The sequence below is a fragment of the Colobus angolensis genome, unplaced genomic scaffold (genome assembly GCF_000951035.1).
Source record: "Colobus angolensis palliatus isolate OR3802 unplaced genomic scaffold, Cang.pa_1.0 Scaffold57, whole genome shotgun sequence".
In the NCBI taxonomy this organism is placed as follows: Eukaryota; Metazoa; Chordata; class Mammalia; order Primates; family Cercopithecidae; genus Colobus; species Colobus angolensis.
In genome coordinates, this window is record NW_012119265.1 from 633,737 (window position 1) to 655,465 (window position 21,729).

General features: G+C 42.4%; 1 protein-coding gene across 1 annotated transcript; it reads left to right on the forward strand.

The window, feature by feature from the left end:
* The first annotated feature begins 752 nt into the window (after positions 1 to 752).
* On the forward strand, positions 753 to 15,372 carry PTGER2 (prostaglandin E receptor 2 (subtype EP2), 53kDa). Its single transcript, XM_011961802.1, has 2 exons — positions 753 to 1,846; positions 14,001 to 15,372. Exons 1-2 carry the CDS (start codon positions 1,004 to 1,006, stop codon positions 14,232 to 14,234), a joined length of 1,077 nt encoding a protein of 358 aa, XP_011817192.1. The 5' UTR covers positions 753 to 1,003; the 3' UTR covers positions 14,235 to 15,372.
* The last annotated feature ends 6,357 nt before the right edge of the window (positions 15,373 to 21,729 follow it).

The following is a 21,729-nucleotide window of genomic DNA, read 5'->3' on the forward strand; positions in this document are numbered from 1 at the left end:
TTCTTTTTTTTTCTTTGATGGTTGCTTAACCAAGTGGTTATCCGTTATGCTGTTGACATAGGAAAAGGTGAAATGCTAGTAACCGAATCAAAGGGGCAGTGCAACAGGCCGCTCGGTGGTGCTCATTGCGTGGTTTGATTCCTTGGATGGACACACTTGCTTTACACTTCCTCCCAAATTTTGTCCCAACCTTTTAGTGTATCTTCCTGGGAATGGTAAAAAACAAAGCAAAACATTTTGGTTTTACTTCAAGCTGCCTTTGGACTGTTATTCCCTTGTTCCGCTCATTTCATGGGATTGGATTCTCCTAACTTCGTTGTTTGGTGAGTCTCTTTGCTTTGCTCTTTGCCCCGATCTTCTGTGCATTCTGCGCCAACCCCGCAAGTGCTCCTGCACTCCCTCCCAGCCCGCTGCTGGGGCTTAATGCTTCCCAGCCGAGGTCAGACTGCCGTGCGCTTCGAGTACCCGCTGCCGAGGAAGCGAGAAATGCCTCTCCGGCCGGTTGAGGACAGCTCCAGTACACCGGCAACACGCGCGCCTCTGCCCAGTGCCGCGCCCAGCGGGTGTTCAGACGCCTTCTCTCCATCCCCGCCGGCGCGCCCCAGGCACTCGGAACGCCCCCACCAGTGTGACGCGTCCTGTCTGCCCGGCAGCTCGCGGACACTCGCACTTGCAAGGCCTGGCCAGCACTCCTGGGCCCGCCCCCCGACGGTGTAGGGGCGGAGACGACGGCTCCCCTAGGCTCTGGCTCCCGGCCTTGGCCTGCGCGGGTAGGCGCGGGATCCTCGAGCGCCGCTCGGATGCAGCAGCCGAGCCGCCACTCGGCGCGCGGCAGGAGACCCAGGGCAAGCCGCCGTCGGCGCGCTGGGTGCGGGAAGGGGGCTCTGGATTTCGGTCCCTCCCCTTTTACCTCTGAGTCTCGGAACGCTCCGGCTCTCAGACCGTCTTCCTCCCAGGTAAAGGCCGGGAGAGGCGGGCACATCTCTTTTCCAGGCACCCCACCATGGGCAATGCCTCCAATGACTCCCGGCCTGAGGACTGCGAGACGCGACAGTGGCTTCCCCCGGGCGAAAGCCCAGCCATCAGCTCCGTGATGTTCTCGGCCGGGGTGCTGGGGAACCTCATAGCACTGGCGCTGCTGGCGCGCCGCTGGCGGGGGGACGCGGGGTGCAGCGCCAGCCGCAGGAGCTCCCTCTCCTTGTTCCACGTGCTGGTGACCGAGCTGGTGTTCACCGACCTGCTCGGGACCTGCCTCATCAGCCCGGTGGTACTAGCTTCTTACGCGCGGAACCAGACCCTGGTGGCACTGGCGCCCGAGAGCCGCGCGTGCACCTACTTCGCTTTCACCATGACCTTCTTCAGCCTGGCCACGATGCTCATGCTCTTCGCCATGGCCCTGGAGCGCTACCTCTCCATCGGGCACCCCTACTTCTACCAGCGCCGCGTCTCGCGCTCCGGGGGCCTGGCCGTGCTGCCCGCCATCTATGCCGTCTCCCTGCTCTTCTGCTCACTGCCGCTGCTGGACTACGGGCAGTACGTCCAGTACTGCCCCGGAACCTGGTGCTTCATCCGGCACGGGCGGACCGCTTACCTGCAGCTGTACGCCACTCTGCTGCTGCTTCTCATCGTCGCGGTGCTCGCCTGCAACTTCAGTGTCATTCTCAACCTCATCCGCATGCACCGCCGAAGTCGGAGAAGCCGCTGTGGACCTTCCTTAGGCAGTGGCCGGGGCGGCCCCGGGGCCCGCAGGAGAGGGGAAAGGGTGTCCATGGCGGAGGAGACGGACCACCTCATTCTCCTGGCTATTATGACCATCACCTTCGCCGTCTGCTCCTTGCCTTTCACGGTAAGTCACTCCCTACGTTTCCACAGCCTGGCTCTGCTCAGCCTTCTCATGCTCTCCCCTGACGCCTCCACCCTTTCCACCACCCTACAAACTTTTTGCAACTTGTGAAAATATGTCCTAATTTGTAAAGATCTGTAGCCTTCCCCACTCGCTTCCCCTCCTCTTTAATCCACTTCCTTCCTCCCTCAATCCTGGCTTCTGGGCGTTGCTAGGCTAGAGTTTCATATACGGTAATACAGAGCGTCCGAAAGGGAGTCCTGGGCCTCAGCTAAGCCAGCCAATCTCATCCTAGCCCTGTGCGATGTCCCTGTCTCGCCGTTGCCTATCTTGGCTTAGTAATTGAGAAAGAGGCAGCCCTTTCCACCTTCGGATGGCTGTCACCGTTCCAACCTGATGACCTAGAGCTGCAGTTTGCTGCCCTGTACCTCTCACCCACTGTTCTCCACTAGTTCTCCATGCTTGCCTTCTGTTCCTGCCAGGGCAAAATGTAGTACCCAACCCATAACAATCCAGCTGCCATTGAAAATGGTCCCAGATGGGAAAGGTCCCTGATGCAGAAATTTAGAGCATTTGTTATTAGTCCTAAAAGTCCAACAAACATCTAGTTTATAGGTTTCCCAATTTATATATTTGAATGTAACTCTTTGTGGCCATGAAAGTTTATAAAACCATAATGATAACTAGAGGAAATACTTGGAGGAACACCTTGCTAAGCATTTGTAATATCTTGCAAAACACCCTCTTAATGTCACTGTCAGAAATACACATAGATGTCCTTCAGCTTACAGTCAGGCACTTGAGCACAAAGCAACATGCAGGAATGGCTGGTCCATCTCAGGAAGGGAAGAGTGGGGCTACCTGGGGGACTGAAGGACAAGAGATCAAGTCCTGGCATCATGCTGCCTTGATTTGGGGCAACTTTAGCAGTTAGTTTATGCTAACTAACTGCTAAATGATATGAGGCTGTGAGTTCAAGTCTCCTGAAGTGTAACTTTTTAGCTGAGCCTGGAAAATGTCCGAGAATGTGCTGGCCTCTTACAGGGGCTAGGAATTGGGAGCTGTGGTAACTTCACTTCCTAATCTTCAGAAGAGTTAGACTGCTGCTGCAGCATCAAAGCAGTTAATAGTGACTTCCACCTGCCACAATCTTGGAGAAAATAAAAGAGATGGGCAGGGCCTACTATTAACAGGTCTGACCTGTAAAAGCTGGAGGAGAAGTAACTTTATCCTATCTACTGCCTCCATTACTGCTTCTTATATCTTCATGTGCTCATCCTCAGGGATGGGAAGGGACACAGGGTCCCAAAAGCCTGAATATGATTCTCTCCTCCCCAGCCCAGTTAATTCCCTTTCTTTTTTTTTTTTTTTTTTGAGACGGAGTCTTACTCTGTCACCCAGGCTGGAGTGCAGTGGCCGGATCTCAGCTCACTGCAAGCTCCGCCTCCCGGGTTCACGCCATTCTCCTGCCTCAGCCTCCCGAGTAGCTGGGACTACAGGCGCCCGCCACCTCGCCCGGCTAGTTTTTTTTTTTGTATTTTTTAGTAGAGACGGGGTTTCACCATGTTAGCCAGGATGGTCTCGATCTCCTGACCTCGTGATCCACCCGTCTCGGCCTCCCAAAGTGCTGGGATTACAGGCTTGAGCCACCGCGCCCGGCCTAATTCCCTTTCTTAGCTATGTTCTCTTCTCCCTGGTCCTCACTGTCCTGACCCTTCTACCCTATCCTCTGTCAGGGCAGAAACTGTTCTGAATTGGTTGCTTTGAGGGAATGAGATGGAATATTCAAAGACGCCCTCTTATAAAATGAAGTCGGACTGTGGGAGGCTGCATCTCCCATACCACTCTGAGCAGGGGAGTTTATGCAACAGAAACGCTGTGATGTAGAAATCCACACGGCTTACACGCTTTTGATTTATTTTACTAGTAGGAGCTTTTGATTATGTTAGGAGCTAAATCGGCTTTTGAAGGTCAGGGCTAGGATGCAGAACATATATGTATGAAAGGAAGCATTTCAAGTTCCATTAAACAGCTTTGCATTCAGCTCGGGGATCAGAAACTATTCCTGAAAGACTGTCTTAGGGTGGTGGGAGTTAAGATATCAGTTCTGAGGGTTTTATCTGTCATTTGTGAGTATATTTATAAAAATATCCCCCACCATCAGCTACTTAAATAGCCTAGGAATGGGTTTGGGGTGATAACACACTTGTGAAAATGATTTTTAGTCTCTTTCCTACATGAGCAAGAGGAAAAAGGTCTCCTCTTTGACCATGACTGACCCATTGCCTAAACTGTATTTTTTAAAATAAAGGCAGTGGTTTCCAACAGGTTGCCCTGTTTTCATGTAAATAGGCCTTTTACCATGAGAACTCCATCACTGCCATATGTTTTTGTAAATTCAAATACATGTGTGTGGATATAGATATAGATATAGAAATTGTTTTCCCTCCCTCAGTTAATATTAGGCCAAGGGCTGCTCCAGAGTTGCCAGACAGAAGGGGCTTAGTGACAGAAGTCTGGCTAAAAGGTGTTGAGGGAGTAGGAGCTTTGCTTTGAAGCTGTGTTTTTATTTCTATTTCCTGTTTATGGCTTAGCGGGGCCAGATGGAGACTATGAAGGGGCTTTTGCTCCCCCAAGCCACCCGTAAGCATTGACACTATCAGCAAATTCCTTTTGCTTCTGCATATATTCATGGCAAAGATTCCCAAAGAGCCGGAGAAAATCTTAGTGTGAAAATAATCAGAAAGGCAGCCTCCCTGACTTCTGTTCTTGGAACTACCATGACACCATATCCAGATGAACTCGACACAAAATGGAAATGTGAAGCATTGTCACCTCTTAATAAGAAAATTTATATTGACCACTGATGGCTTTTATTTTGTCAATAGATTATTGGGAATAATTGCTAGTATATTTCACTTACATAGCACTTTAAGCTTTACGAAATGCTGTACTATCTTGATTTTAAGTTATTTCTTGAAGGGCTTATCTGAAAATTCAAGCTCATGGCTACTGTTTGGTTCATACATTCTGCTGTCCAGAATCCTTGGCATGTGCCTCCAGGGGAAGTTGCTTTTTCCTCCAAGTCCTTTTCTTCTACTTGGCCTACACTAAAATTGTGGTCAGAAGTGGCCTATACCAATCTCACACCTGAAGCAGGAATCATTTCCACATGTCCTGACAGGGGGCTCTAGAAGCAAAGGTTTATGGTTGCCTTCAGAAGTGTTTCTGCTTCTCTAACGGAGTGCACGTGATCTGATAGAAATACAGTGTGAACCACAAATGCAAGCCACAAACGGAATTTTAAATTTTCTAGTAGTCATACAACAAAAAGTAAAAAGAAACAGAGAAAATTAATTGAATTATATACTTTATTTAACCCAATATATCTAAAATATTATCAATTCAAAATATTAGTTATGTAAAATAATTATTAATAAGCTATTCCAAGTAAGTTTCTCCTTTGTATCCCAGAAAATAGTAGCAATCTACTTTATCTCTTCCCACTCCTTCCTCAGGATAACAAGATGCTTTCTATGTCCCTCTAAAGTGGACGAAACCACTGGCAACAAGAAGGACAGCTGTACCCAGTGGGACACCAGTCTATTCCACAGCACTCCAGTAGTGGACAGAGGAGGGGAATGGGGGAATTCAGAAACCTGAAACTACTAAGGTCAGCCATTGTCCCAAGGTTTGGGCAGGTTGGAATTACTGCTTCCTCCAAAGATGCCAGTCTAGGGCTTCCAAAATTTTGGAAGTAAAACTGTAAATTTTTTTAAAGGCCCAGTCCCTTCAAGTGAAGTCCAATTCAACCTCATGTATCATTATTATCAGCCACAAAATAAGACTTTTGAATGCTAACTTTTGCATTAACCCATTATCTTCACAACACCATAGGAAATAGTATGATGATTTCTATTGTACAGACGAGGCAAATGACTCACCCTGTGTCCCACAGCTAATGGGTGGTGGAACTGGGATTCAAAGCTAGGCAGTTTAAGCACTGAGCCAATTAACCTAACCACAACACTATCCAAGAGAAAGTATTCATTTCAGGGGTAACAGATGAGAAGATTAACTAAGATTTCATAAAAGAGCTGTCAGACTGTTATAAATATCTGAACACTTTGCCTCTTAATTCCAACTAGTTAGCTTTAAAAATAAAATGGCAAGGACCTTTTTTCTTCACATCAGCTCAAGGGAGCTGAGCCGGGACCACTTATGTGGTTCCCTTTCTTTTCTCCACAGACCTATGAAACAAAAAGCTGAGACTCAGATTCTAGGAGATTGGCTAATGTAAATAAATGCTGGTCTAAATTAAGAAATAATCAGATTATCCCTCACATAAAATCTCTCATCAGAACAAATAAAACATCTCTTAAGTGATCAAAAACCATGTGGTATTTGGGAAATGACATTGTTTTGGCTGCCCAATATGAAATTCTGCATGGAACCAACAACATATTCCAAACTGTTTATTCACTAAAGGGATATTGTATAAATTAATAAATTCCTCCTTATGTTAATCAGCTATTGCCATCATTTTACAGAGATAAATAGAAACTCTCTTCCTGAAATGGAACAGAACACAGGAAATATATGAGATCTCTATTCTTGCCTCAGATACTGGTTGTGTCTTCATATCCAACTCATATCAAGCCCCTTTCTCGCCACTTTTCTAATTGTGGATAGCTTCTGGCCATTTTAAACTGTTTTCCACATGCCATGAGGATAAAGTGCTTAGGCATTTTTATTCAGTTCTGAAATTTTAAGAGTAAACCATTGACTCATACTAAAAGTTCTCCAATTTTAGAAGTTATTTAGGGTTATAACTTCTAGGTAAATCTGATTAGTGGAAATCTGATCTTGGCAATACAAAACAAACTCCAGTAAACAGTACTAGAGTTTCTTGTTCATTTGTGGTACTCATTATGTAAAATATAACATGAATGGGAGTTGAAAAGCTGATATAACATTGGTAGATTACATACATGCAAAATATAACAATTCTGGTAGGAATGAAAAAGAACTCCAGACATCTCTAAGTATAACCACAATGAACTTTGCCTGGTGATAGTTTAAGTTAATGTCCGTAAACAACTGGAAGGCCCTTTATCATTTAAACATCATTAATGATGTGTTCGGGGATAGATGAGACAGTTTTAATACACATGATCTTTTAAGAGAAAGTTCCTCTATATGAGTGTTTTCACTTGACGTCTTTTCTCCTTTGCCACTTGATATTATGAATACTGATTTGAATAAAGACACAATTACACTGGTTTTAAAAATGTAAACAGAAAGAACCTTATTTCTTTCCCCAAAAGAGAATTTGTGCATTATGTCCACACCTTTGGTCAAGTGGGTCCTCACTGCTATCTCAGATGGTTTAGGCCAGGTTCTCAGCTTAAAGAGAAACAGCTTCTGGAGATGGTATATTTCTTCTTTGGCATATCAAAAACCAATCACAGTGTTAAGTTTAAAAAAAGAATAGAAATGGTGAGACAGTGTTTCGGGAAGGCAATCAACAGGTCTCTTTCCAGCTAGAAGCTTAAGACCCAGTTAATCTGCAACTTGGTCTGCTCAGTTGGCTTCTCCTGACCTATTTTGAAGTTTCTGACCCTCTACTCCCTGTCCTTATATTGAGCTCAAGTCCATTGTGCCTCAGTTTACATTATCAAGGTATACTAAGCTCCATTTTTCTGAGAATATTTTGCTACCTAAAACTGCCCCTAACAAAAAACTAAACCTAAGAACCTTGCAGCTGAGACATATATGTGATGGGAAGGGCCAGGGATCCTGTAAATACATTTAGAAAAGGCTGAAAGTTCCTCTAGAGCAGGGTCCATAACCTGTGCTGCATGGAAAGTGCATGGGTTTTATGCCTGAAATCATTTGCAAAAATGTTTATATGAGTTTATGTTTATATGTTTGTATGAGTCGTGGGTAGATGGTTCGTAGTGTCCATCAGTTTGTCAGAGAGTTAAGAGCCACCATCTTGGAATAAATAGGCCCAGAAGTCTAAACCTTAGCATTTGCTCCTTTTTTGTTTCCAGTTCTGAGAAGCACAAAGCAAAGGACACTCTAGTCCTGGAGCCACATGGATCTGGTTTTTCCTACTGAAGGAAAATAGGCTTCTGTTTCCCTCTACCACAAAGCACCTGTGATTCGGGCAAAGGAATTTCATTAAAGCATCATATACCTGAAAAATAATCTCCCCACAAAATTTTTTTTAAAGAATAAATTAGGCAAAGTCTATAGTCAGGACATCTTAGTGTCTTTCAGAAGGCAGATAACCATATAACAATCTATGCTTGCAATTTAACTGTGGAAAAGTGTGGAGGAAAAAGAAGTCCCAGTGAAAGCTAAGTAGCTACTTAGCAACAGCCATGGCTTTTCAGTCCATAAACAGGAACCATGATATCCATAAACCTTTGTGACATCTTTGAAGAGAAATCTCCTCCAAACCCATAATGTGGTCAGACATTTGTGAATTTCATGCGAAGCTTTACATTACAGGCTTTTTATATAGACGGCAGCAGAGTATGTAGCGGCTGAAAGCAAAGTTTGATGTCCCATGGATTCAGTTTGACTCCACATTTTCTCTACTTACCCAGACTGTAATTCTATGCAAAGTAATTGATCTTCTAACCCTTCATTTCCTTCTAACATTGGAATAATAATACTTTGTAGGTTTGTGTAAATATTAAACAAAATATGCCTTATAAATTGCTTGGCACCATGCCTAACATACAGTAGGTGTTTAATAAATGTTAGCTGCTATCTCTAGGGGATTCCATTTCCAAGGGAAAATCAGATTGTATATTAATAATCAGGAAATGAATTCTGAAAGCTCAAAGTCTTTTGTTTGAGTGACTAGGCCTAAGTGGGCCTTTTGTTTTTAAGTGTGATAAATGAATAATTTTAAACTATTCCCGATTTTAGATAAGGTTCTAAAGGGATGTCTCACACCCTGGCTGCACATTAAAATTACCTAGAGGAGTTTGCAAACCTTGATACCCATGGCTCAGCCTAGACTAATTAAGTCAGAGTCTCTGGGTTCTGGGGGAACGCACCCCCAATATTTCAACATATGTTCTTTCTATTTTCCGTAAGTGTTGGCTGGCTGAGAAATAAAGAGAAAGAGTACAAAGAGAGGAATTTTACAGCTGGGCCGCCAGGGTTGACATCACATATTGAGAGGACCATGATGCCCACCTGAGCTGCAAAACCAGCAAGTTATTATTAAGGATTTCAAAAGGGGAGGGGGTGCAAGAACAGGGAGTAGGTCACAAAGATCACATGCTTCAAAGGGCAAAAAGGAGAACAAAGATCACATGCTTCTGAGGAAACAGGACAAGGGCAAAATCAAAAACTCCTGATAAGGGTCCAAGAAAGATCACAAGGCAAAGGGCAAAAGCAGAATTACTGATAAGGGTCTATGTTCAGTGGTGCACATATTGTCTTGATAAACATCGTAAACAACAGAAAACAGGGTTCGAGAGCAGAGAACCAGTCTGACCTCAAATTTACCAGGGCGGGGTTTTTTCCCCACCCTAATAAACCTGAGGGTACTGCAGGAGATGAGGGTGTATTTCAGTCCTTATCTCAACTGCATAAAACAGACACACCCAGCACGGCCATTTATAGCCCTCCCCCCGGAATGCATTCCTTCCCCAGGGTATTAATTATTAATATTCTTTGCTAGGAAAAGAATTTAGCAGTATCTTCCCTACTTGCATGTCCATTTATAGGCTCTCTGCAAGAAAAAAATGGCTCTATTTTGCCTGACCCTGCAGGCAGTCAGACCTTATGGTTGTCTTCCCTTGTTCCCTGAAAATCACTGTTATTCTGTTCTTTTTCAGGATGCACTGATTTCATATTGTTCAAACACATGTTTTACAATCAATTTATACTGTTAACACAGATATTATAGTGGTCCTGAGGTGATGTACATCCTCAACTTATGAAGATAACAGGATTAAGAGATTAAAGTAAGACAGGTGTAAGAAATTATAAGAGTATTATTTGAGAACTGATGAATGTCCATGAAATATTCACAATTTATGTTCCTCTGCCACGGCTCCAGCCAGTCCCTCTGTTCAGGGTCCCTGACTTCCCACAACATCTGGGGAAGGGAGAAATGCCTCAGAATATTTGTATGTATGTATGTATGTATGTATATATGTATGTATTTTGAGACAGAGTCTCACTCTGTCACCCAGGCTGAAGTGCAGTGGTGCGATCTCGGCTCACTGCAACCTCCGCCTCCTAGGTTCAAGCAATCCTTCCCCTCAGCCTCCCAAGTAGCTGGGATTATAGGTGCCCACCACCACGCCTGGGTAATTTTTGTATTTTTTAGTAGAGATGGAATTTCACCATGTTGGCCAGGCTGGTCTTGAACTTCTGACCTCAGGTGACCTGCCTGCCTCAGCCTCCCAAAGTGCTGGGATTACAGGTATGAGCCACTGTGCCCAACCTATTTTTAAAGCTCCTCAGGTGATTTAAATCATCAGCCAAATAAAAAGCCCTCATTTGCTCTAAAATTCTGAACCCATTTTGTAGTTGCATTAAAGATAGAAAAGTAGCTCAAAAGAATAGTACCTGGTCAGTGCCAAAATGAAGATTCCTATGGGAGGCTGCTTCTATACATGACAATGCTAAAATAGCACTAATTCTCATCTGTGCCACTTTGTAAATGTCACAACAAGGCTCTACCTTCTTAACAAAGCCCTGTAGAGGGAGCCTGCCCTAAGGAATTAAAATTCACTGATTCGTTGGGATTAGCACTTGGTATTTTTCTCATATATTGGTCGTGCACACAAAAAGATGGATAATTTCTACCAACCTCTGAAACTGAATTGCTGAATATCACTGACATATTATTAATTATCTTACATCCTTTGTGACATCCTTTAATTCAAAACTCAGGACCGGCTGGAGGGAGAGGAGAATGGGCAGTTACTGTTTAATGGGTACAGAGTTTCAATTTGGGATGATTAAAATAATTCTGGAGATGGTAATGATGGTTGCTGTTCCTTGTGCTTCTGTGTGGATGCAGTCAAGTGCATCCACAAGAGGAGACACAGGAGACGTTCAGGAAAACACAGACATGGCAGATCGCTCAGGGCCACATGAAAAAGCATCGGTTTCAGTCAGGAGGCAGAGGGGCAGGAGGATGGGGAGGATCTGGGCCAAGACTTTATTGGAGTTTCCACAAGAAAGGCAGAGCAGGGTAAACAGTTTAGGGTTGGTTAGGTGGAATAATTTCAGCAGGCTTTAAGCTATAGGGGTGGTCCCTAGTTGCCTGATACCTGGCACTGGAATGATTAAAGCAGAAGAATAAATATTTCCTCTCGGTGTATGGGCTAGATAGAAGAGCTCTGGCCCTGGATAGGTTAGTCTGTATATCACAGATATGCTCCTAGCCTAACTCTTTGCTAGCTCTACAAATTAGCCCCTAGAGGGGCAGTCTCTCCCGGCCAAGGAGAATTTAAGATGTCAAAACATAATATGCAGAAAAGTGAAAATATAAAAAATATGATTGCACCACAATGTAAATGTATTTAATGTATAGCTGAAAATGGCAAAATGGTAAATTTTATGTTATATTTATTTTACTACAGCTTTTTTAAATCCTTATCCATAAGATCAAAAATATAGTAATCTAGGCAAAAGACAAGAATCAAAAGAAAAAAATGGGGAGGTAGAAGACAAAACTTACATCAAGAATTTTGAGGGTCACTGAAGTATGTCTCTTCTCCAAGTATAAAGAAGGAACTGGCTGGGCGCAGTGACTCACGCCTGTAATCCCAGCACTTCAGGAGGCCAAGGCAGGCAGATCTTGGGGTCAGGAGTTCAAGACCAGCCTGTCCAACAAGGTGAAACCCCATCTCTGCTAAAAATACAAAAATTAGCCAGGCGTGGTCGTGGGTGCCTGTAATCCCAGCTACTCAGGAGGCTGAGGCAGGAGAATCACTTGAATCCAGGAGCAAAGGTTGCAGTGAGCCGAGATCACACCACTGTACTCCATCCTGGGTGACAGAGAGAGACTCCATCTCAAAAAAAAAAAAAAAAAAAAAAAGCTGTCTTCTACAAAATATTGGTCACCTCCCAAACTGCAAATTTTAAGCAATTCTCAAAATTACCCAGCACAGTAGGTGAAAAGGAAAGGAAACAGTACAGAATTGCTTCATCCTCTACAACCATTTTTCACTTCTCATTATTCTGTCACGCTCTAAAGACATTCAGGAACTCTGATGTGGGTTATTCTCCCCTGAAAACCTGACTCATCTTAATGTGTGAAGCTGCAACACCAGAGGGCTATGCCTTTTCTGCACTTCTCTACTGGCCAATTCAGCGTGAGTATGTTCTCTGGCTAAACTAGATCGTCAACTCAGCTGCAGGCCCTTTCTACCGGAGTGCTCAGTTATGCGTCACGTGCACACGTGTGTGTGCATATGTAATCACTAATGTGTTTTAATCTATAGACCTATGTGCATCATTATCCTGAATTTCTTACCTCCAAATCACTCCTTTCACACACCAGCCTGTATAGTTTTCATCCAAAATAGTTTAACTGACAGGAAAACTATTGCTCCATTGCATCTCCTCACGTAGCTTTCCCGTTCTCTCTGTAATCTGGGAAACCTACCATCAATTCTTTTTCCTCACTCATCTGCCAAATCTTTTCTCCATTCCCTATGCCAAGATTCTCCAGCATAAACACCTATGGCTGCCAAACCTTCCTGCCCTTGTCCTAACGTAAACAAACTGAAGATGACTACCCTTTGCCCTCTCTGCAATTTGCTTTGTATATCCAGTTGCCAGATGCCTGCGGAGTAAGTACTAGGAGAAAGGAAACAAACTGCTCCCTATTCTGCAGAAAGGGAGCGAAAAAAAGAGGGGCTAGGTCTCTAAAGCCATTGGTAAGAAAGACCCTGGAGCCTTATAAAGCACTGGTTTTAAATGACTAGGTGTGATCTACCTTTGTTTTCCTCTTTTCTGGAATTTTGTGGAAGTGTGATCTTTATCAAGATGCACTATTCCATTCCTTCCAACCTGCCCAAACATTTGTGTTGCTCCCTAAATATCTAAGAAATTGTTTGAGAGCTGGTAGAGCAGTTTGGTCCACATGTAAAGATGTGTCAGCTTTCCAGTGTTCAGGACGTTGTTCTGGGGCCTTTGCTAATACAGGCCCGCATGTAGCACACAGTGAGCACTGCACTACCATCAGGAGAGTTGGAATTTGCATCCTGATTTGGCCACTAATCAGTTCTGGGTACTTGAGTAAATTATCTAATTTTCTATACCCCAGTGTCTGCATTTGTAAAATGGAGATAATAACAATGAACACTGTGGAGCACTTAGGATGTGAGCACTGATTTAAGTAGCTTACACATATCACTTCCTATCATCCTTTCAGCAACTCTGTGAAGTGGGTGTGTTATTACTATCACCCATTTCAAAGATGTCAAAACTGAGGAAGAAAGGTGCATTATTAATATCTTGCCATTGGTCCCAAACTATATACAGAGCTAGGATTCAAACCCAGTCCAATGGCCTCATACTCCCCCTGAGGGTGTTCCATTGCAGACCCTGTCTCACTGAATTGCGATCATTAGATTTAGTATTTGGAAGTAAATGTAACATGTTATTAATTTTCCTGAAGTTCACTTCCCTATCTGTTAAAAAGAGACCATCTCTAAGTTTCAGAGTTTCTCTAAGGAGTAGAGATAAAGCAGGGTCAGTACCCAGAACAATTCATGACACATATATTAGGTTATTGATACATTGGAGCTACTAATATTATCATTATTATTTATATTATTAAAAGATTCTATTCTAGGTGACAAGAAAAGTTTATTTCTGTCCATTCCCAGTGACACCAGAACATTGTGCATAGTGTTAATGTTAATTGCATTCCACAGAGAACATGCTTGCTTTCATTGAGTTCAAAGGGAAAAAATACATTCATTATGTTACAGTTTACATGAGGAAGAAAGGTGAGATTCCCACCACCCACCTTTCGTTCCCCACCACTACCACTGACAAAACATGGTTTTGCTTTTAAATCTCAAGACATAACATAGGATCTAAGCCTGTCTACTGCTACGATGTAAAACTAACATCATTTTCCCCCCTTTGCTTCTTACAGATTTTTGCATATATGAATGAAACCTTTTCCAGAAAGGAAAAGTGGGACCTCCAAGCTCTTAGGTTTTTATCAATTAATTCAATAATTGACCCTTGGGTCTTTGCCATCCTTAGGCCTCCTGTGCTGAGACTAATGCGTTCAGTCCTCTGTTGTCGGATTTCATTAAGAACACAAGATACAATACAAACTTCCTGTTCTACACAGTCAGATGCCAGTAAACAGGCTGACCTTTGAGGTCAGTAGTTTAAAAGTTCTTAGTTATATAGCATCTGGAAGATCATTTTGAAATTGTTCCTTGGAGAAATGAAAACTGTGTAAACAAAATGAAGCTGCCCTAATAAAAAGGAGTATACAAACATTTAAGCTGTGGTCAAGGCTACAGACCTGCTGACAAGACACTTCATGTAAAGTGTCAGAAGGAGCTACAAAACCTACCCTCAGTGAGTATAGTACTTGGCCTTTGGAGGAACAATCGACTGCACTGAAGATCCAGTTGCCTTTTGATTTAAGCTTTCCTGTTGAATGACAAAGCATGTGGTTTTGTAATTTGTTTGAAACCCCAAACAGTGACTGTATTTTCTATTTTAATCTTGCTACTACCGTTATAAATGTGGAGCGTACAGCCAGACCAGATTAAACTTCATATGTAGTCTCTAGGAAGTCGATATGTGGAAGCAACCAAGCCTGCTGTGTTGTGATCACTTAGTGAACACTTTATTTGAACAATGAAGTTGAAAATCATAAGCACTGTTTACTGTGATGTTTGTGTATGTGGGAGTCACTACAGTACTATTCTTACAAGAGTGGACTCAGTCAGTTAACATCAGTTTTGTTTATTCATCCTCCTGGAACTACAGGTCAAGTTGTCAGGTTATTTATTTTATAACATGCATATGCTAATAGTGATCAAAAAGACTTTAGGAATGGTTCTCTCAACAAGAAATAATAGAAATGTCTCAAGACAGTTAATTCTCATTAATACTCTTTATCCTATTTCTGGGGGAGGATATACGTGGCCATGTAGGAAGCCAGATATTAGGATGAAAAACGGAAAAATTTGGTTCGTTCTTCAGATATACTGGAATGCTTTTAATGTTGATATTGGGGCCATGAGTAAAATAGACTTTGTAAGACGACTGTGTTGTACCAAAATTCATCTGTCTATACTTTATTTAGGGAACATGGTTTGACTCATCTTATATGGGAAACCATGTAGCAGTGAGTCATATCTTAATGTATTTCTAAATGTTTGGCATGTAAATGTAAACTCAGCATCAAAATATTTCAGTGAATTTGCACTGTTTAATCATAGTTACTGTGTAAACTCATCTGAAATGTTACAAAAATAAACTATAAAACAAAAATTTGAAAATGGAGTAGTATTTTATGAAGTCCCTCAAATAACATTTTGCAATTAATATAAACATAGTACCATTTAAATGAGATCAAAGTGAAAAAATTATATTTAATTTGTCAGATTTGTAAAGTGTGGTTGCCAGGTTTTAAAAGTGTGGTTGCAAATTAGAGTTTAAAATATTCATTATAATACTTGGTATGAGAAGATATTTTTTTCCTCCAGTTTTTACCCTTCCAGTATGATCCTTAAAATAGTAGAACCATCTTATTTTTTACATAGTGTTATTATTGGATAGCCACTCCTTAAAAAAAAAGAAGAAGAAGAAGAAGAAGAAGAAGAGAGAGATGCTTGTTTTCTCCAAAGTCTCATTGAGTTGTTTACCAAAACTATTTCCTTTAAGCAGTTATAGAACTAGACGATCACTTAGAATGATTTCAAACCAATCTAGGCATCAGTGTATTTTGATACAAACAATCTACGTCAAATCAGCTCTTAAGAAGAATAAATAAGTGGTTTGCTTTTCTACAAATTTAAACAAGCCAGGCAAAATTTAACTAAAATCTCGACATGTAAATAAATCTTCCCTGTCCACCAGGCATTCTAAAGTTAAGAAATTATTCTAAATGGGACTAATTAGGCCCATGGGTAATTCCTAAACATAAAATTCTGAAGTTGCTTTGAATCTAGAAGATTGATTCCTTTTATCAGATGACTTGTTTTTCTCCAGATGAAAATGTCAACTACAATTTTTCACTCCACCTTACCCCTCCCCCTAAAATCCCAGAATAATGCCTGAGAACTGAAAATAAAAACACAAAATTGGACATAATATCACTAGCAGGAACAAAATGATTCACTCTGGAGGCCAAAGTATAAGAATTTAAGCCACTTATTTAAGCACTGGTATATTTGTAGAACTTTGTTTTCCTCATGTACTCCTGTTCCATGCACTGTGCTGGTATCTCATTTACACCAAAATATATGTAGAAGGAGTTGAAAGTAAAAATCCTCTGTAATAGTCATTACCTCCTATTAATGGCAATTTAAAGGTAACTTAGAAAAAAATTACTAAAATTAGCTATGTAAATATTCCCTTTCTAAAAATCTTACCACATCAGATATACCTAAGTTACTGATTCATTATCAAGTTAAATAAAACAATAGAATTTACTTAGCCTGATATATTACAGAACTGAATTGTGATAAAAGAAGATCTAGACTTTATTCTTTGCCCCCAGTAGTCAGAATGAAAAGGGAGAAAGAAACTATAGTTGGGATTCCCTGCAGCATGCCAGCCCTAAGTTTAGGTGTCTGGATACGGGATGGACCAAGCTGTCTGCTCTGAGCTGAGTTGTTCCTAAATGGTTCAGTGTGGCCCTGGTCATCTTTTCCAAGAAAGAACTGAAAAATTCTGGTGCTAAATTGTGGCCTTGAATCTCCAAAAATCTGATTGCGATCTGAGTTTGCTTAGAAGATGTAAGATGACTCTGGAAGACCTTCATCACAAAGTGGGTTGGACCCGCGACAACCCAGAGCGAGACCGAAACTCTGGAAACCGCTCCAACTCCAAATTATGATGCTTGCAGAGGCCTCGAATCCGGAGGAGGGAGGGCAAAACTGATTCACATCACTACACTCTCATGTAATTCAGTTACACTTCGGCATCTCTGTCTCCTCAGCGTCAGTGCGCTTTGAGAGAGGGATTGTCCTAATGCTAATGGCAGGTCAGCTCTGATCTGAACCAAGAAATAACAGTACATTCCGGTTTAGAATTTGGTGACTTTGAAAGGCAAGGGAAGACAATTAGCTCTCACTTAGGCCAAGTTTTGTTTATTTCACTTAGCTTAAGCCAAATCTAATGGTTTTTGGAACTTGGGAAGAGCCACTACTTGAGCCATTTACAGAGAGAGATGCATTCCTCTCTATAAATGATTATTTCATTCATGTTGACTTGCAATGACTACTCTTACTTGCTCTGTTACAACCTGAATATTTGATGCCTCTCTTCTGCCTTCATCAAACACTCACTCCATTGGCTTTCCTCTCAATCACCTAACAGCACTATAATTGATTTTTAAATTTACAAGTCATTTTGATGACCTAAAATACATTCTATGGAAGGAAGTATTATTTTAGCAATTCACAAAAGCAACATTTTAATTTATACATGGGCGAAGGCCATGTATTGGGCATTACTTATTTCAGAAAATTACTTTTTTCCCCCTGGCAGCTTTTGTGTTACTATACAAAAAAAAGTAAGTGCATTTTCTCGAATGATATATTTTTATTTCTTATGAAACCTATGTACTATTTAAGATCAATTTTAGTGGTTTAATTCGGTGATCCATGTATTTCATGGCACGTGATAAATCCTAATAAGGTTAGGTATTAGTATCATCTTAGATGCCCATTCAGTGGCCCCTCTGACCTCTTTACACACACCTGGCTCTTATTTCTGATTCTCAGTGGTGGTGGTGGGTGCTAGGGGTGATGCTATATATTCATTAACTCTGAGTAACTGTCAAGAAAAATGACAATACACAAATGGGACGAATTTGCATTTCATAGAATGCAGTGAAGATTGGTACACATGGGAGAATGTAGAGTAACGAGTAAGTATAAAAGAGAGAGGAGGCCAGGCGTGGTGGCTCACGCCTGTAATCCCAGCATGTTGGGAGACTGAGGCGGATGGATCACGAGGTCAGGAGATCAAGACCATCCTGGCTAACACAGTGAAACCCCGTCTCTACTAAAAATACAAAAAATTAGCTGGGCGTGGTGGTAGGTGCCTGTAGTCCCAGCTACTCAGGAGGCTGAGGCAGGAGAATGGCGTGAACCCAGGAGGCAGAGCTTGCAGTGAGCCGAGATCGCGCCACTGCACTCCAGCTTGGGCAACAGAGTGAGACTCTGTCTCAAAAAAAAAAAAAAAAAAAAAACCAGAGGAACAAGAGAGACAGAAAGACAACAGGGCATATGACACCTCACCATTTTGGTGCCCTCCTCCAGATCTTATCCAAGTTATCAATGCCCATCTAAAAACAGTGGGCCAGAACCAAACACCGGTAATTCTAAACCAGTCTTACCAATACTGAATGCTGATATTTCAGTTCCTGGCTTAATCTGGATATTATGTTTCTATTAATGCAACCTGGGATTACAAAGCTATCTAGAAACCAGGTCGTATCTTTAAAACCTCCAACAGATAGAAGAAGCAACAGCATTCCAGTTTACACAGAGGAAAACTGGGTGTGCAGGGGCCAAGTGAGTTGGTCACTAGAGACATCCTCATAAGATACCCTTGTGATTATGGTGCTGATCTTGCCAACCTGAGACCACACGGCCATTTTGTTTCTCTCTTGTCTCTTATCTCTTGCTTTTGGATTGGCTGTGAACACTAGGAATGGGGAGCTTTGGGCTTGTCAGTTGAACCTGGTCTTTTGGGTTAATAATTTTGCCCCTGAGATTATGTGGAACTAGATGCCAGTGCCCTACCCCAGAGAACAGGAGTTCTCTTGAAGTGGAACTCACTGCTTTGAGTTACCAAACAACATATTTACTAGAGTTAATTGGCAATACTCATCTCAGTCCTAACAGTATGCCTGACAGATCATGATAAATAAAATGTTTAACAATTCAACAGTGGCACAAGCAAACCTTTGAAGACATAGTGGAGCCTTTTAGAGCTCTTACAGAGCTCGTCAGTGCGTCCACATTGTGAAGTGTTCAGAGAACAAGCCAAAAAGCCCTAGGCTTTTGAAAACCCAATGTTAACTTTTTATGTTCTTAAAAATAAATGGCCTCATGTCCCCATAGGATGAAAGGTATGATAACCGAAACACTGTGGGCTGCATGTTGTGGTGTACTACTCTCTGACCTGTAAAAATAATTTTTTTCTGCTGTGAGTAGGCGTTCCGATAAAAGAGCAAGCCTAATTGTAAACTAGAGCTTTACTCTCTTGACTACCTTTTATGGTGATGGGGGAGCTGGACACCCACTCTGAGAGGAAACACTTTCAGATGTTCACATCTTTCCATGACATGCCAGTCTGGAAAACTAAGGAAGGTGAAGAGTCAGATTCCTGTCTTCTACAAATTTCTTCTGTGTTTTCAATGAAGTTATAGTAAACTACAAAGGCTGCAAAGAAATATTAAGTGGGGAAACAAAATTATCCTGTTATCAGCATTAAAGGCTTTTTCGAATAATAAGGACTTTCCTTTGTTTCTCTATTTGAGCACATTAAAATGCTACTAACTGGAATCCTTCATAGCAGGAATTTTGGATTAAGAGACAAATCACAAGGGGGAAAAAAGCCTGGTAACTTTATTTTTAAACTAACACACTGAAAGGTTAAGTGAGAATCGTGACACTGGGATTGGAATGCAGATGTCTAATCAGGGAATCTTCCATCTAGATGAACTTTCCATTACCCAGGCCACCCCTCTCTGCTGTCTCCCCCTGCTCATTGACTCCAACCACACTGGCCACCATGCTGGGCCAGGAGTACACCCAGCAAGCTCCCATCTCAGGATCACTGCCCTGGCTGTTATCTCTGCCTGCAACAAATGCTCTTCCTCCAGGCAGCCCTGGCTCACTTTCCTCACCTTCTTGAACATTTTGCCCCAGAGATGCCTCCTCAGTGAGGCCATTACTGAACCCTCTTCCTAAAACTACACACCCCCGCCCTCCCCATTCGCTTTGCTCTCCTCTATCATTTCCCCATATGAGTGACTTCAGACATACCTCAAGATTGACTTTTTATATAATACTCATGGTCTGTCGCCCCCAAGTAGAATGTGAGTCCCAAGGACAGAGATTGCTGCCTGTTTTGATGTCTAATGTTACGGTATCTCACACTTGCCAAGTGTCCTATACATATAGAATTTCAAGGCCTTTTTCTATTTTTTATTTACTCAATGTGATAACAGCAGTGAGGGTGTATGGGTCCGCAGCAACTCGACTCTTGCCTCCTAGGAGAAAAGAATTTGGCTGAGGGGCATAAAGCAGAGAGAGAGAATGAGGCAGTTTTAGAGCAGGAGTGAAAGTTTATTACAAAGTTATAAAGCAGGAACAAAAGGAAGTCAAGCACACTTGGTTGAGGGCCAAGCAGGTGACTTGAGAGATCCAAGCACGCTGTTCGGCCCTTGACTTGGGGTTTTATACATTGACATAGTTCCAGGGTTTCTGTTTCTCCTCCCTTGATTTTTCCCTTGGGGTGGGCTGTCCGCTTGCACAGTGGCCTGCCAGCACTTGGGAGGGGCCACATGCAAGGTGGGTACTGAAGTTGTGCGCATGATCATTTGAGGCACTTCTCCCTTATCAGTCATGTGCTCCAAAAGGAGGGTCATATGCCAGTTAAACTCCGCCATTTTGCCTCTTAGTGCACATGCTTGAGCCTGCTCACCCAACTCCCAAGATCTTATAGGGAAGGTGCTCATCACCACTTTCAGCTGTTTTCTCTCTATTGCGATGCAGCCTTTCCCTGGCACCAGCTGCAACCAATTACTATTTTAAAGAGACAGTTTAACAACCAGCTGGCTATCACCTTATGGCTGCCTGACATTCCTGGGGTGGGGGACTCTCCTGTCCAGCTCATGTCTGCCTAGCTACCTACTCTAACAAGTATATTCTTCTAAAGATATTTTGAAAATGATCCCATACCATGTTTTGAATGTGGTAAATCTCATTTAGTCTTCAAAACAACACTGTAAGGCAGGCACTCTCCCCATTCTACAGATGACAAAACATATTCAAAATTAAGCAAATAGCTCAAGATCACACAGCTTTTAAGGGAAAGTTAAAAAATTAAACTATTTTCTGGCCAGGCACGGTGGTTCACGCCTGTAATCCCAACATTTTGGGAGGCTGAGATGGATGGATCGCGAGGTCAGGAGATTGAGACCATCCTGGCTAACATAGTGAAACCCTGTCTCAACTAAAAATACAAAAAATTAGCCAGGCATGGTGGCACACGCCTGTGATCCCAGCTACTTGGTAGGCTGAGGCAGGAGAATCACTTGAACCCGGGAGGTGGAGGTTGCAGTGAGCTGAGATTGTGCCACTGCACTCCAGCCTGGGCAACAGAGCGAGAGTCCATCTAAAAAAAAAAAAAAATTAAACTATTTTCTGATTTCAAGCCAGGGATCATTCTACTGACCCTACATAATGGAGATCTATAATGGCCCTCTATTTCCAACTCTATTCTCCTGGAAGGAAAATCCCAATGGCATGGCCCTGGCCTATCACCACCATATTTGCAGTATCTAGGATCATGTCTGGTATGTAGTAAGTGTTCATAAATATTTGTTGAACGAACACATGGCTAATGTCAAGGATACAATCTCTGTCAACCTCTGAAAGACTTCATCTTCCTCC

Excerpts from the sequence above, each read along its gene's own strand:
- PTGER2 (XM_011961802.1), top strand. The coding sequence starts at position 1,004 with ATGGGCAATGCCTCCAATGACTCCCGGCCTGAGGACTGCGAGACGCGA. Across the intron at positions 1,847-14,000 it reads TCTGCTCCTTGCCTTTCACG|ATTTTTGCATATATGAATGA; the intron begins GTAAGTCACTCC and ends TGCTTCTTACAG.